At 45.9% G+C, this 16918-nt stretch overlaps 1 protein-coding gene and 1 long non-coding RNA gene across 3 annotated transcripts in view; one reads left to right on the top strand and one right to left on the bottom strand.

Annotated features, from left to right (window-relative positions):
• Window positions 1–16918, top strand: part of LOC119872189 — an 80746-nt gene that overhangs the window by 27650 nt on the left and 36178 nt on the right. The gene's annotated exons all lie outside the window — the stretch shown is intronic.
• UMOD (uromodulin) lies at window positions 357–15505 on the bottom strand. Its single transcript, NM_001003003.2, is given in 11 exon segments — window positions 357–680; window positions 1816–1857; window positions 2581–2662; window positions 3223–3385; window positions 6237–6482; window positions 8535–8683; window positions 9640–9848; window positions 11445–11552; window positions 11661–12437; window positions 13606–13804; window positions 15484–15505. Coding segments are annotated over 10 exon segments (1932 nt in total). The 5' UTR covers window positions 13700–13804; window positions 15484–15505; the 3' UTR covers window positions 357–618.

Here is a 16918-nt window from a genome sequence, read left to right as displayed (position 1 = left end):
ATAAGCTCCAGGAGAGAAGGCTTTGCGTTTGGCTTGTTTTCTTCTGTATTCCCTAACACAGTGCCTGACATATAGGAGATGGAAATACTTCTTGAATAAATGGATGAGTGGATGAATGAAAGCATGGGTGGATGAAGCTCGACATCCAGCTGACATGGAGACATTGTGGTTTTTATCTAAGGTTACACAGCAGAACTAATTGAACCCAGTCTCTCCGACTAGAATGTGAACTCCATGAATGTGGGGACATTGCCTGGTTGTTCTCACCACAGGATCCTCAGCACTATGATAAGTTCCTACCTTGGATAGTTGGTGCTCAATAAATACTTATTGAATGAATGAATGACTTCAACGACTGAGCTTTTAAAATTATTATTATTTTGCCACAATCTTTAAGGAGACATGGGGCCTCATGTGCACACATGTCACAAGTCCCATTTTGAAAGAAGGCAGAATTTAAAGATATTAAGATATTTTGTGATAATGAGGATTAAAGGTGGGGAAAGAGGAGCAGGTGACTGAAGTGTGAGTTCCCTTTTCTGTGGCTGGAGCACTAAGCGGCATCATCCCCAGCCAGCAGGAAATGAAGCCACAGAGCACAGGGTTTCCAGCTGCCAATCACTGAAACATCAGGGTCAGGGTGGCCGATAGAAGCAGAGGCAGGCAGACCTTCAGGAACCCTGAAAAGAAAGCAATTACAGGGCTGCTGCAAGCACTGACGTGCCTTTGTGCAAAACTAATGTAAGATGCCCCCTTTAGACTGATCGATTAGGAAAGAACACCCTCTCTGGGCTGGTCAGTTAGAGAAAGGAAGCTTTCTCTTATCTGCCCTGAAAACCAGTTAGAAAAAGGTGCTAGTTGGGGTGGAAAAATAGAAAAAGGGGCCCTCCCAGATGAACCAAATTGGAGAAGACAGCCTTTCCTCTAGCACTGGGATTGGTAGCTCCTCAAAAGGACACTCATGTGCAGTGCCCAAACTACTCAACCATCCTTAGTGACCTCTGATATTCACAGAGGACAAGCCTTTTAGGAACACCTTGAATCTTCAGCTCCAAGCTTCCTGGTGCAGGGTTGGTCTAGATCAGATAAAACACTAGGTTGGTGTAACACTTCTTTCAGATTGAGGTGTCAGAAGCCAAGAAGGGCAACAAGTTACATCAATTCATTTTTCATCCAGATTTTCAGACAAATCAGTGTGTCTGAAATCAAAGGCCATAAAATGCCACCTGTCCCTGGCCTTTGTGGTCAGAGAGGCAGAGAAAGAGGGTTTCTTGTTTATCTAACGTGTTCATCCCGGAACTAAGCATGGTCCTTGGCATGTAGTAGCACTCCACATATATTTGTCACCTGTTGAGTGAACCCTGCAAAAGGTGTTAGAGATGAATCACAAAGCTTCAGGAAGTGCCCAAGGTCTAGATCTAGTGTATGCAGGTCTACTGGGTATAAATTTGTGGAAGTATGTGTATGTCTGTACCTGTAAATATACATGCATGCAACTCTAGCCATCTCTGCATCTGTGTGTGTAAATATGAACACATGCATATGATCTAGTGTGTGTGTGCACACAAACATGTCTGGGTGATGAACACTCTGTGTGCCTGTCTATGCACCCCTGTGTCTGTGTGCACATATGCACTACTGTGAGACAGCACAGGTATATGTGCAGCCCCAGTACCAGGCATTTCCACAGATGCAGTCCCCTCTTTAGAGCTCAAGCCAAGCAGGCCAGGCACTCCAGCACATCCTGGGCCACAGATAAAAGCCCCAGAGGAAGGTTCTAGTGGAGGTCCCCCTGAAAAGAGGACCTGAACTTACCCAAGCTGCTGGAAGCAGCCCTTGAGACCACTGCCTGGACATCTATAAAGGGAAAGAGAAGGATCAGTGCAAAGAGAAGGCATGCAGTTGGCAAGAAACCTGAGAGATATCCCTTCAATTTGCCCTTCTCCTTGCAGTTAGAGTGGTCTTTTTGAAACCCGGATCTGATCATGTCACTTCCCTGCTTTGGACCCTTCAGGGGTTCCCCACTACTTTTGACAGAAAGACCCAAAACCTTAGCAACTTTAAGTCCCCACATGGTCTGAGCCACCTGTATCAGCTCATCCCATACCAATGTCCTCTTACCAGCCTGCCCTTTACTCAGTTCCTCTAGCAGGTTGGGCTACCCACTGCCTCCACCATCCCCCTACCACCACAGGCCCTTTGCCCATGCTGTGCCCTCTGCCTGGGATTCCCTTCCCCTCACCCACTTTCCCTGACCTCTCTTGGTTAATCCCTCCTCAATCTGAATAATGCCTTCTCCACTGGTCTCTAAGCTCCATGTGATCCGGGTCTGTGTCTGCTTACAAGATCCCCAACTACTAGCACAGGATCTAGCACAGAAGAGGTACAAGAATAAATTTGTGCAATGGAATGAATCAATGACGAGGAACCGGTAAAAGGAAGGCAGCTTGAAGTCCACAGAATCCACTTTCTCCAGTTCTTCAGAATCCAGTAACATCCACGTGCCAGGTTCTGGCATCCTTCCTCATCTCCAGAGAATATTCCCCACCAGAAACATGGGGGAGGGAGTGGTTCTCTTACTTTTCCGTGTGATGGGACCCAAGTTCAGGACGCGGCTTTGGTCTATGATGCCTCCACTGCGGAATCTGGTCCCAGAGCAGGTCTGCAGGAAGAGGGCAACAAAGAAATCATTGCATGAGGGAGACTAGATGTGGTCCTGCCATGGGGAATGGGCTGCCCTCCCTCAGGGGCATCCTCCTGCCTCAGGCTGGGGCTTGAGGATGGTCGAGGCAGGAGTTGTCAGGAGATCTGTACATTTGGGTTTATGCCCCACATGATCTTAGGAAAGTCACTTAAGTTCTCTGAGCTGCTCTTGCCATATAGAGAACTAATAACATGCCTCATCTCTAGTTACTTGTGAAGCATTAAAAAGTTAACATAGATAAGGTGCACCTGCTGCTTTAAAATATCCGTGTCTGTTATCAGAACACAAGCTTGCAGATAAGCCAGAGCATTTACCAGCCTGTCACACTGCACTGATCCTGCCTGATTTCCCAACAGTTTTGGTCTCTCACATGGCTATGTCCAACCCCTCCTACTGCTCATTCTCTTCCTGGACTAAAAGGGAAACAGCAGAAATGTTTGTTTTCTTCTGGACCTTGTGGCCAAATGTCTTTGGTTATGGGAGATGGGGAGGAGCCTGAGGGAGAAGAGGCAACTCACAGGTTTGCATTTTTCATTAATGATGTCGCAGAGATACACTTCACAGTGCAGGTAGACCAGGTCGTAGTTCCCGGCAAAACGGAACATCTGGACAGAAAATCGGCCCTGAGGGGACTCCCCATTCTCCACCACCTGGATGGTTGAGTCCGTAGTGCGTGGACATCTGAGGGGGTTAAGTCACATAATGCGGGTGGTGAAGCAAGTGCTCTGGAGCCAAACTTCCTGGGTTCAAATCTCACTCCACCACCTATCAGCTGTGTGTCCTTGAGCAACTTAATTTCTTTGTGCCTCAGTTTCCCCATCTGTATACAGCAATTATTATTGGTGATCCATATCATAAGATAGCTGTGAAGATTCTTTTTAAAGATTATATTTATTTATTCATGAGAGACACAGAGACAAGGCAGAGACAGAGAGGCAAAGACACAGGCAGAGGGAGAAGCAGGCTCCATGCAAGGAGCCCGACTGGGACTCGATCCCAGGACCCCGGGATTATGTCCTGGGCCGAAGGCAGGCGCTCAACCACTGAACTACCTAGGCATCCCAGGTAGCTGTGAAGATTAAACGAGTTAACTTTTCTGATATATATAAAATCTGCTGACATAAAAATGTCATCAGCACAGGGTTGAAATTATGCTATAAAGTCAGTACTTTGGTTCCCCAGGAAATGGCATTCAGGTTCATTAGCTACCATTTGTCAGCTATCTCCTATGTTCCAGCTTCTAATTATAACAGTGGATGCTTCTAAGTCCTGAGGGGCAGTGACCAGATGAGAGAGAGTGTGTGTGTTTGTGTATGTGTGCGCGCGCACACATGCTCCCATGCATAGACATACACAATTGCACCAAAACTCAAAACTGCACCTGCAGAGACTCATGTGTGTGCTGGGCTGGATCAGGATACAAGGGTAGGCAAATTGGGTATTTTCTCAGTTATTTTACATGACTTGCTTGAAATTGATTTAGGAGAGGGGCTGAATGCTGACTGCAAAGAGGAAGAACCAAAAAGGGAACTATGCTTTGTTCAAACAATTCAGATCTGTTTGCAAAAGTGCAAACTCCACTTGACCAAATAAATGCCTTGAGGTTAATGGGACCACCCCCTGAAAGCCCCATGGACATAACCTGAACAGGGCATCCAAGGGTCCCCTCCCACCCCTCCTACTCTCTCCCCAACTGGCTCTTCCTTATATGTTCTGAGATGTTTGGCAGCCCCCCTGAACTGGCACTCCCTGACCCAGCTCCCACACATGCCTAGACAGGAAAACACAGGCACACCCCGCATTTCTTTCTGCTTCTTTTGCAAAACTTCTAAGTGTTCCATGATGTACATGCTCAATCGTTTTACTCTGGGGAAAAAAAAGTTTACAAATCCCTGCACTGTAGGTATTATTTATGCCCATTTCACATATGAAAACATGAATCTCAAAGAGATGAGATGACTTGTGTCTCTGGACTAAGAAATAACAAAGCCAAGATGTGAACCCAAATCTCCATGAATCTCCAATCTCCATCAATGCCTCTTTGCAAATCTTTGCCTTACCTAGAAACCACCTTCATGTGTGTTTTCCTGTGTTTCCCAACACCTGTTTTATTTTTATTTACTGGCTATTTGCCCTAAGTATATGTATCTTTTTATTGGAATACAGCTATTTTTTAGGAGAATCTTTAGATCCTGACCACAAACAGCAAACCAGCATTACTTGTCATAAGCAAAACACGATCATTTATAGATAAATATAAAGTAAAACAGTTGCCATTAAATTTTAGTTAGCTCCTGTCACAGCAAAAAGCTCTAAAACAGACTTCTGCCTACTTTCTGTTGCAAAAGGGATTAGGCAATAACAGAGAGGTATAAACGTCAGATGAGCACCCAACTGATGCTTTTCCTTTGATGGAACCAAGCAGATTCTAAGAACCGAAACAGGTCACTGTGTCTCACAGATGCTTTTTCTGCCTATGCTATGAAATAGCATATGCCCCTCCCCTTTTCCTGCTTTGGATTTTTCCTTTAGCCCCATCACCACTAACATGCTATTGATTCCATCTTGTTTAATTATTGGTCTCGCCCTCTTAGAATATCAGCTGTATGTAGGGGCAGAGAGTTTTGTCCCCTCTATTCACTGTGCCATCCACAGAGCCTGGCACACAGTAAGTTTCCAAAAACACCTATTCTGTTTTGAATGACAGTGTGCATTATCTCCTCACAGTGTGGTCCAGTGTTCTCCAAAAGCAGCACGCTTGTGTCTTCCCTTTTACAATTGGTCCTTGGTTAACTGTGTCTCCATCTCACTCCTCCCACCCAAGTGTCAGCTTGCCTCCTACCCTGGATGGGCGCACCTTTCAGTCAGGTTTCTTAACCTTTTCTTGAGTCCTGGATACCTCCAGCTTTCTGGTGAAGCCTGTGCATCCCTCTTCCAAAATACTATTCTTTTTTAAATTTTTATTTATTTATGATAGTCACACAGAGAGAGAGAGAGAGAGAGGCAGAGACACAGGCAGAGGGAGAAACAGGCTCCATGCACTGGGAGCCCAACATGGGATTCGATCCCGGGTCTCCAGGATCATGCCCTGGGCCAAAGGCAGGCGCTAAACTGCTGCGCCACCCAGGGATCCCCCAAAATACTATTTTAAGTGCATAAAGTACCTAAGCTTATAAAGGAAACCAGCTCAATTGAAGTACAGTTCTCAAAATATTACAGCATTTGATGTATGCATTATATATTTACTTATGTATTATATATAAATACATGTATTTACAAGGATATATTTTATAATGCATTAATAATAATTTCTAGTAGAAACTCTAATACTCTAGTAACTAAAAAGTACTGACATAGGTAAATGTTTTTACCTGTCCTGCTAATACTTCTGTGGTTTGTTGCCTATGTTCATAATGGATGGTGATGCTAAATTTCAGCTAGAGGTTAATGAATATAAAGATGTACTTTTTCCCCCAAATCCAAATCCAAAGGCTGCCCTCTTCTGCCCCAGAATTCCTTCCATGGGCCTTACCTGTCCTGGATGATGAAGTACTTCAAGGGGTCTGTGGCGTTGCTGCTGGGTGTGGCATAACAGTTAGTCATCAGCAGTGCAAACCGGGACAAATCACCCCCATCCAGCATGGTGCCCACATAGAGAAAGGCCTCTGTGGTCAGGGTCACAGAGGAGCCTTGGTAGGGCTGTGTGTAGTCAGGAGTCTGGAAGAGTGCCATCCGCACGGTGAACATGCCTGTCCCGCCCACGCTGATGTTTAGAGAGCTGCAGGGGGAAAGGGGTTGGTGAGAAAACCAGAGCTGAGAACAACAGATAGGCCACGCTTTCTTGTCTGTAGTCCTAGGCAGTCCCTGGCAGTTCTCTGCCTGTTTATCTAGCAGTAGGACTGGAACCCACCAACCACTGTAATGGTTGCAAACTGCAATGGACAGACATGGGTCACCTCAGGATCTTGTTGAAATGCAGGTTCTGGTTTGGTAGGTTCAGGTGGAGCTCATGTTCTGCATTTTCAACAAGCTCCCATGTGATGCTGATGCTGCTGATCCATAGACCACATATTTGTAACATGTCCGCCCCCCTCACTTGGTGGCCCTTGCCTTTAAGAAGTCCAATAAACAAATTCTCAAGGGAGTCACACACACATTCCTTCTTTGGTCTCAACCTGGAACAGTTAAAAGGGATGGCTATGAGTCCTACAGGCCTAAGTCAGAGTTCTGGTTCCACCTACAGTAGAAGATAGAGATTTTGTAAATAGATTGTTTTTAACCACATTGAAAACAGCTACACTGGTTTAGACTTCACAGGATGAGCCAAAAAAGGACATCATAGGACTGATATGCTGGGAAATAAGGCACATGATAAAAACTCAGTAATGTGGAAGTCCATTTTGCAGGTGAGAGTTGCGCTATTGGTTTGGACTAGGGCAAGATATCTAGCTCAAACCAGAAAGACATCTGCATACAGATGTGTTGCTCCCTGAAGTCCATCAGGCCTGTGACATGGCCCCATTGCTCCAGGACACTACTTGGCCAGACGATGCTCTGGCCAAAGGCCGACAATGAGCAACCTTCTTCCCTCAAGTCAGCCATGCACACTCATCAGTGCCTAGTGCCCTTCCCAAAGAACGTGTAACCATGGATGAGCTTCATAGTGAAGGTCATGGTAGAGTCGGGGCTCTGGGCTTGGAGGCCTTGATTTAAATCCTAGCTCTGCCATTTATTAGACTCTAACTTTGAACAAGTTACTCAATCTTCTCTGAGCCTCATTTTCCACACCTGTATAATGGGAATAAGAATAATAGTAATGGCTACACCTCTTAAGGTGCTCTAAAATTTCTTTTTTTAAAGATTTTATTTATTTATTTATTCATGAGAGACACAGAGAGAGGGGCAGAGACATAAGCAGAGGGAGAAGCAGGCTCTCTGCAGAGAGCCCAATGCAGGACTCCATTCCGGGACCCCAGGATCATGACCTGAGCCAAATGCAGATGCTCGACTGCTGAGCCACCCGGGTGCCCTAGTGTTCTAAGATTTCAATAAGATGTTTCCTATAGAGCACTTAACACAATGCCTGACACATAGTCAATTCTTCATAAATACTTGTTATAATTACAACTGTAATTTTTTTCCAACATCAGCATCATTGGCCTATGATTCATCCCACTCAGAGATTTTCAATTTTATTTAGCAACACTGTCTATTTATTTATTTATTTATTTATTGTAATAATAAAACTTCTTGTAGCACTAATATGGGTGAAACTTCTCTGGTTCACCCTGCAGGCATCCCCAAGCATACTTCCTTAAAGACCCTCAACTCTAAGAGGCATAATTTATAAACATCTCTTTAATCAAATTCCTATTTATAGATAAGGAAGGAAACTAAGCTCCAAATATGGCATATGATGGATATATCATACATAGCAGGTCTGGACCAAGAGCCCTCCCTTCTTCCATCTGGTCCAACCACCCTGTCCCTCTTATAAGCCAGAGGCCCTAATATTTAATCCACATATGCCAAGCACTGTTGTGCTTCTAAGAAAGGTAGTACAAGTACCACTAAATCAATTTCACAGGTGAGAATACTGACACCCAGAGTGGGGCTATATCAATTTCCAAAGCCGTCTGGTTAGTATGAGCCTAGACTGGAGTCTGGACTCCAGGCTTCCTAGTTGGGCTCCTCCACTGGAAATACTGCCTCCCAGTCCCCCCACCCAGCTCTTAATGGCTGATAGTTAACAGGAAAGCTGAGGACCTGGTGAGTAAGGGGTTGCAGTGTAGAGATGGTCAGGGGTACTGGAGACCCTTTCTGGCCGTACCTGACTATCGGCTGCAGGGAGGTCTCCAAGCTCACTTTCATATCCAGGGGGTAGGAACACTCAAAGTTGATTTTGATGTTGCGGTCACGGATGATGATCTCATCTGCCAGGTAAAGAGTGTTGCTGTATGTGGCATGAGTTTCATTCCTCTGTATTGAGGGGTTGGAGAGAGGAAAGGGCCATGAGAATCTGAGTAGGATTCAAAACCAAACGGGTTTCTCTGGCCACCTGTGAGCTACCCTCCCAGCTGTCATGATCCAAAGTTACAATGACAGCAGCCATTTATGAGCTGGGCCCTGGGCTAACCACTCCTCCTGCTGCACCACTGCATTAACCCCTCCAATGACCCTAAGAGGCAGGGCTACTAGCCTCCTGCCTCATGATGTGGAGACGGGGGTTCATAGAATTGGAGTAACTCTTGAGTAACTCTCTCACAGTACATGGGATCTAATAAGCCTGGGCTCTTCGAATTAGGCCACACTTCCTCTCAAACAGTAAAAACACTAAAAACTATGTCCAGACTCATTATTAATGCTGGAATTTCAAACACTGTGCTAAGCAAATAACAATTCTTTTCTTCCTTTCTTTTGACTTCTTTCCTTTTCTTTTGGGGGGATGATGGAGTTGGAGAAGCCTGTGTTCCACTCAAACATTGACCTCTGGGTCACTTTTGAGGAGGTTTCTGGAGGTGAAGGCCTGGTTCTGAACACCAGTGATGCAGACCTTGCCCCTCTCAGCACCACCCAAGACAGACAGACCTGCTTCCTAGCCCTGTGCTAATACCTCTGGCTGAGAAGAATCACTGCCCTCTCTGGGCCTTTCTGTTCCCATCTGTAAGATGGGGAGCTGTCACCATGGATCATTCTCTTTATTTAAAGCTAGCATTTATTGAGCACTTACACTGTGCCAGTCACTGTCCCAATCAATTCCTACATATTAGCTCATTTAATCCTCTTAACAACCCTGTGAAGTAGGTACTATTACCATACTCCATTTTACATTGAGGAAACTGAGGCACAGGCAGGCTTATACAACTAGGAAATGATAAAGCCGGGACTTGGACCAGGCAGTGCTCCAACCCTGTCCCACAATGGCCAGGACATACCATCATCACTGTTCCACAGGGACCATCCCTGGCTGGGGTCACCACAGATACCCAGTCCCGGTCGCCCCTCTCATTGAAGCCTGAGCACTGGCTGTCACGCAGGTACATGAAAACCTTCTCAAAGCCCAGGCTCTTCAGCTGACACTTGCTCAGGGACACCTTGATATCATTGGGCCTACACTCCAGCCTGCGGTCCAGGAGGGAGAGATCTGAAATAGGCAGAGAAGGCAGGATTGGAAACCTGTGACCACAATTCAGGGCCCAGCTGGCCACCAGCTGAAAGCATTCAGATTAGTTTCTGTCTCTTTTTGTGGTCTCCTCTCAGAGAGACAGAGACACAAGATTGGATTCTGAACACCACTAGATGGATCCAGGTGGCCAACCATCAGCTCCATGTTGCCCTAAGTGTGCATTGTATACAAAAAGCAATATTATTTTTGTGTAATCCACCCCCCAGAACTAAATACATTGAATCTTGGGGCACCCGAGTAGCTTGGTGGTTGAGCGTCTGCCTTTGACTCAGGTCATGATCCTGGAGTCTCAGAATCAAGTCCCACATTGGGCTCCCTGCAGGGAGCCTGCTTCTCCCTCTGCCTACGCCTTTTGTCTCTGCCTCACTCTCTGTCTCTCATGATTAAATAAATAAAATCTTTAAAAAAATACACTTAATCTCAGTAAAACAAAACAACAAACTAACATATTAATTACAATTATCTTTCCATCCTTTCTATATCAGAGAGGTAGTCCACACTAGCTACTGAAGTTTTTAAAGTATACATTTGCTAATTTCTCTTTTAAAACAACAGAGTGCAGACATCAGGCTAAGTGTTTGGGGCACACAATGACATCCAGCTGGATTTTTTTGAAGTATTCCAGCTGTAATACTTCAATTAAATTGCTGCTGGAATTTAAGAATTCTCTTTCACTGTATTTATTTTTACTGTTACCTTCTAAGGTGTTACTTGCCACAGATAGATGTAGCAGTGGCCATAAATGTCCCAAGTTTATATAAAAGAAGGATTCAATCAATTTAAAGAACAAGTTAATAATAAAAATCATAGTCTAGGTAGTACTTGGATAATACAAAATTATAAAATTGGTACTTGGATGTGACTAAAATCATGACTAAAGTTTGGGAGATACTCTCCTGCTTCAATCATTGTACATATGGGGAAACTGAGGCCCACGGAGGTCTGCTTAGGATCCTCTGCTGGTCAGTGGAGGACCCAGCCCTCCAAACCACAGGCTGGTCACTACTCCTCTGTTCTTGAGCTGCAGAAATATGGCCTAGGCAGCCTTTGGACAACATGTGGCAGCCACCTGTGCTGTGATGTGGGAGCCTCAGAAAGGAGGCTGGGGGTAATGGGGTCCCCCAAGCTCTCGGAGCTTTGGGGTCAACTAAAGGGAGCCTAGGAGCCCAGAGAGCTTCTCCTGTTTGGGGGGTTCTTTTTTGTTTTGAGTTTTTAAAAAAGATTTTATTTATCCATGAAGACACACATAGAGAGAGAGGCAGAGACATAGGCAGTGGGAGAAGCAGGCTCCTCACAGGGAGCTGGATGTGGAACTTGATCCCAGTACCCCAGGATTATGCCCTGAGCCGAAGGCAGATGCTCAACCACCAAGCCATCCAGGCACCTCAAGCTTCTCCTGGTTTTGACAGATATTACTGGATCCACTTTTCATTCACATGGGATGATATGCATCCCTGCATCATCCCCACATGTCCCCAACTCACACACAGCCATGTATCCCTCCCCCAGTTGCTGCCATTTCTCAACGCATCACCCTCCTCCCACTGGCCTCACCAGTGACATTGAAGTCCTGTTTGCACTGGCAGCTCCACATGCCATCATGGGATTTGCAGTCCTCTTCTACACTGCACTCCTCACATGTCCCCAACACAGAGGTGGGGTCTGCAGGATCACAGACACAGACAGTCAACAGGGATGCTCCGGGGTCTCCCGTGGTGCCCACCCAGGCCCGGAATAGGGGGTGGAGGAGGGGGGGAGGCGCCCGCTCACCTGTGCAGTAGGCCAGGTAGCACTCAGGGGTCTCCGTGAGGTTGTAGACATAGTAGCCGCCGGCGCAGGCCTTCACCTGGATGGACGCATCCCACAGGCAGCAGTGGCCCCTCCAGTGCGCACAGGCTGTGCGGTTCACGATGCCCTGGTCTCTGGTCGGGTGTGTGCCATTGAGCCACATGGGCGCGGCCGTGTTGCAGTGCAGGACTGGCACGCAGGTCTCCGCCAGGCGCACCCCACCTGGCCCTGTGAAGCGGTACCAGCCGTTCAGGCCCACGTCGCAGGTGTAACCTGCCCCGTACTCGGTGCTGCGCCAGTACTCATCCAGGACGCGATGCTCCTGGCACGGGTCCGCGCACACCAGCGCGTCGCCCACGGGCACGCAGTCCAAGCCCGGGCCGCAGGAGCCCGGGGAGCACTCACAGTGCTGCCCGTCCCCTCGGTAGCCCGCTGGGCACACGCACGAGTAATTGCCCTTGTTGTTGATGCAGGTGGCCAGGGCATGGCAGCGGCTGAGCCCCGGCTCCGAGCACTCATCCACGTCGATGCAGCCCAGCCCCGGTGTCAGACGGAAGCCGTCGGGGCAGGTGCAGAGGTAGGAGCCCAGCGTATTCATACAGCTGCTCCCCTCCGAGCAGTTGTGGGCACCAGGAATGGCACATTCATCCAGGTCCACGCACTCAAAGCCGTTGCCAGTGAAACCCACCAGGCAGGAACATGTTGTGACCATCCCATCCTCCATGCAGGTGGCATTGCTGTGACATTCAGAGCAGCTTCCTGTGGACAAAAGAGCCCAGCCTCAGAGTGGGAGCAGCTGGGCCAGTGGTCACCCAGAGTCCTCCGCATCCCTTAGGGTACCATGTTTTTTTTAAGACGTGGTCCCTGGATGACTCCCTCCAAAACAACTAAACAGAACTCCCCTGATGATTCCACTGTGCATTCTTCTCTGTTAAGCATTACTTTCAAACTGTGTCTTCTTTTAAAATATCCATGTTTCCACATGCAGAGGAATAATGCAGAGTTCTTGACACTTTGGTAAGATTTAGGTGTCCATGTCACACACACACACACACCCTTTGAACATTTAACAGATCTTCCCTGCCTTTCCTCTGAAGACTTCCCCAACTCTCCCTGATAGGGGCAGTCACACTTTGTGTGTCAAAGTCACACTTTGACATCCTCCACGACAATGAAAACAATAAAGATAATGAGCTATCGTTTATTAAGCACTTACTATATGCCGGACACTAGGCTTTTCACTCATTATCTCATTGAATCCTCCCTAGTGGCCCTGTGGGATTGCTTTTGTATTTACCCTGAGCAAACTGAGATTCAGAGGGTTTAAGCCACTTACTCTGTTAGTAAGCAGCAGAACCAAGACACAAACACAGGCGGCAGGACCACAGAGTATACGCTCTTAACCTCTTAACTATGACCCTGAAATGGCATTTACTGTTCCCCAAAGTGCTCCAGCTCAGGGGAGATATTCGGCTCCCTTCTCCAGGAGAAGCTGAAAGCTAGATGAGGATAATGCAAAATCCAATGGAATGACCCCTTAAGAGTGCAAGGGAAGGTGTTTGGAAACCACTTAGGTGTGTTCCAATCTCCTGTGTGGTTGAATATGTTCCTGACCTTCCAGTAAAGTGCCAGGGGATCTTAGTGGTATTCTAGACTCTTGCCTCTCAATGTATGATCCAAGGACCATAGACAGCGTCAGAATTACCTGAGAGCTTGTCAGAAATGCAGAATTTCAGACCCTACCTAAGGCCTACTGAATCGGAATCTGCATTTCAGCAAAATTCTCATCTGAGTCCTATATACATTAAAGTGTAAAAAATAGATTTTGAATAAATCAAATTCTAAGCATTATAGGAGATGGAGCCAGACCTGCTCTGTTAACAGCAGCATTGTTCCCTACACACACACACACACACACACCACTTACTTGCTTCCACAGTATCAATGTTTGCAGCTATGATGACCCAAGAGGTTACCACCACTACCATCCACACCGAGGTCAGAGAGGAAAGCTGCCCCATTTTTTTCTGCTCTTCACAGTTACTTCTGGTCTGGAGAAGACCTGCCCAAAGGCAAGGACAGGTTGACCCCTTGGCGTTTCCTCCCTGTCTGTGATGCCTGGAGTCCTGTGGAACAGAGATGGGTGGGATAAATACATGATTGAACTCACTTCTCCACAGTTGAGAGGAGTGCTTTGGTTGTGCACTGCACAACTCCAGAAGATGCCATTTATATGAATGACAAAATATGTGCAGTATTGTGACCCTTGCTTTGGTAGTTTTCCCATCTGTTACCCAACTCTTACTCCCACCCGCATATTAGCCTCTGCTTCCCCAATCTCAGTGCATCTGGAAGAAGTGAGTCTCTTTTGAAACAGGAAGCAGCAAGGTAGGGTAGCACGTTCTGGACTCACCATCTTTTTTGGAGGTAGCTTTGCTTAAGATAAGTAACTCAAGAGATGATGAACCTTCACAAAAGGTTTTAGTGTTTCCAGAGCGGTCACTTATTATTTCACTCAGTTGGTGAAATAATCCTAGGTGAGTATTACTATTGCCTCAATTTTTATAGCTGCAAACTAGAGTAGTATAGTGGTTAAATGTGTGGGACCTGGAGCCTGCAACCAGGATCCAAATCTGTATTTCACTAATTGCTAACAATGTAACACTGGGAAAGGTATTTCAATTCGCTAAGAATTAGTTTCCTCATCTATGAATAGGGATTATTGTTTTTACAAACTGAGTGGCTGTGATGTGCCAGGCTCAGTTTGAAATCCCTGTGATCAAAGAACTTGTGTTCTGGAGCTGTGTTTTCCAAGCCTTTGTAACCACAATCTGCTATAAGGAAAATATTTTTTGCCATAACCTGGTGCTGTTGCTTGTGTATGTACATGGGTACACACACACACACACACACACACACACACACAATATAATACGTTTTCTAAAAAAAAAAAAAAAAAAACCCTTATCATTACTGTTTGCATTGCTTGCTGACAGAGTCTATAAAATTTAATTAAAAGAAAATTTTGGGGGATCCCTGGGTGGCACAGCAGTTTAGCGCCTGCCTTTGGCCCAGGGCACGGTCCTGGAGACCTGCGATCGAATCCCACGTCAGGCTCCCGGTGCATGAAGCCTGCTTCTCCCTCTGCCTGTGTCTCTGCCTCTCTCTCTCTCTCTGTGCGACTATCATAAAAAGAAAGAAAGAAAGAAAGAAAGAAAGAAAGAAAGAAAGAAAGAAGAAGAAGAAAAGAAAGAAAGAAAGAAAGAAGAAAGAAAGAAAGAAAGAAAGAAAGAAAGAAAGAAAGAAAGAAAGAAAGAAAGAAAGAAAGAAAGAAAGAAAGAAAGAAAAGAAAATTTTGGATATAATCCACAAGTGATTTCATGATTTACTAATGGGTCATGACCTATACTTTGAAAACACTGTGGCAGATGATAACTGACTCCATGTTGTCATGGAGATTAACTAAGATGATATAAGCAAAGCAGGATCTGACACATAGCAAATGCTATTGTTCACTGCCGTACCCCAGTGCCTGGTACATAGTAGGCACTTTACTAATATTTGTCGAATAAGTGAAGAAATAGTAGTCATTATTATTAGAAAAGCATAGCCTCAAAGATAGGGAGATTGACCAACAAAGATAATGAAGCCAATAGTCAACAGAAGAATGACCCAATCTAGGTCTGACCCAAGTGTCCAATCTCTTCATTTCCTTTCTGCCTCTCCCAAATGGAATGGGAATTAGTAGGCAACTAGGTGGGGGGGAGAAGTGGCTAGGAGAAGAGAGAGCCATTGATAGCCTTACCTGAAGCCAGAAAAGTAGAATTAGTCTGTTTACAGGTGTGTGCCTCCTATATATACATCTACCCCTGGCTGGCAATCTCTCCTCCAATTATTCTCTGGTTTTGTTTCTTGAGATTGTTTTCTTGAGGGTGGAATATTTTCCCCTTTGGGCACAGTGTTTTCCTTTCCTAGGCTGTCAGATTGTTGTTGTTCTTTTTCCTAATATGTGGACACCCCAAGTGGCTGACATTGGGGGGTCAAACTTGTGCCTGCAAATATAAGGCCTCTGTTTTGCACCTTTTGGCATAAAGAGATTCCTTAGTTAGAAATTAACTGAAAAAGCAGTGCCAGGGTACTAGGCTTTTTCTTGGTTACTGAGAAGGACAAGGTAGACCCAAGGAGCCAGGCAGAGGCCAGTATCTGAAGCCAGGCTGTGCTGGGGAAAAAGCGGTATTTGTTAGCACCATTAAGACATGCACCTGTGGCCATTTGGGTTCCCTGTCCTGGGGTGGGCACTCTGCTGAAGCATACTCTGTCCTCATGGGCTCAGCAAACTCCTCTACCATCCAAACATGAGCAGGAGAGGAAGTGAAAATAGTTGAAGGTCAAAGTGAGAAAATAATTCAGACATTACCGGACCAGACCCAGTTTGTAAAAAAAGGAGGATAGGCCCCTTTGGGAGGTGGATAACTTTCTTGACCTAGTAGACTGGCTTTTGAGTCAGTGTGCCTGGCTCCAGATCAGCCATTTATTGTGTGCCAGATGGCTCATTTCTTAATCTTCCTGAGGTCATTTTTATTGTCTGTAAATGGAAAGTATCCATCTCTTAGAGTTGTTATGGTGGTTAAAGGAGAGGATGTGAGGACAGAGGTATAGTAATGACTCTATCTGTGGAAGTCACTTCAATGCTGCTTTGCTGATGTACAGTCACAGGAGTTGAAATGGTAGAGCATGGGTTCAATCCCATGGCTCCTGACCTATTCCCAGATGGCAGTCCAGTCTAAGAGTCAATCCCACTGAGAAAAACTGAATGTGTGTAGACTTGGGCTGAGCAGGAAATAGAACAATGACCCACTGCATTTATTTTTTCAGCATCTTTCTTATCCTGCCTCATTTAGTGGTAGGGTAACCATCAAGCACTGTGCAATATACTCCTCAGGATAATTTTGTAGGAGTGAAACTTCTGGGTCAAAGAATGATGCCATTTTAAGAATTTTGATACTTCCCAAACAGCACTCCAGAGAGAGGTTTTTCAAAATAAACTAGTTTAGGGGCACCTGGTTGCCTCAACTGGTTAAGCATCTGACTGGCTTGGGTTGTGATCTTGAGGTTCTGGGATTGAGCCCTGCATTGGGCCCCCTGCTCAGCGATGCTTCTCCCTCTCCCTTTCCCCCTCCCCCTGTTTGTGCGCTAGCTTGCTCTCTCAAATAAATAAATAAAATCTTTAAAAAATAAAT

Source organism: Canis lupus, chromosome 6 (assembly GCF_011100685.1).
Source record: "Canis lupus familiaris isolate Mischka breed German Shepherd chromosome 6, alternate assembly UU_Cfam_GSD_1.0, whole genome shotgun sequence".
In the NCBI taxonomy this organism is placed as follows: domain Eukaryota; kingdom Metazoa; phylum Chordata; class Mammalia; order Carnivora; family Canidae; genus Canis; species Canis lupus.
This window is presented reverse-complemented; position numbering and strand designations above follow the sequence as displayed.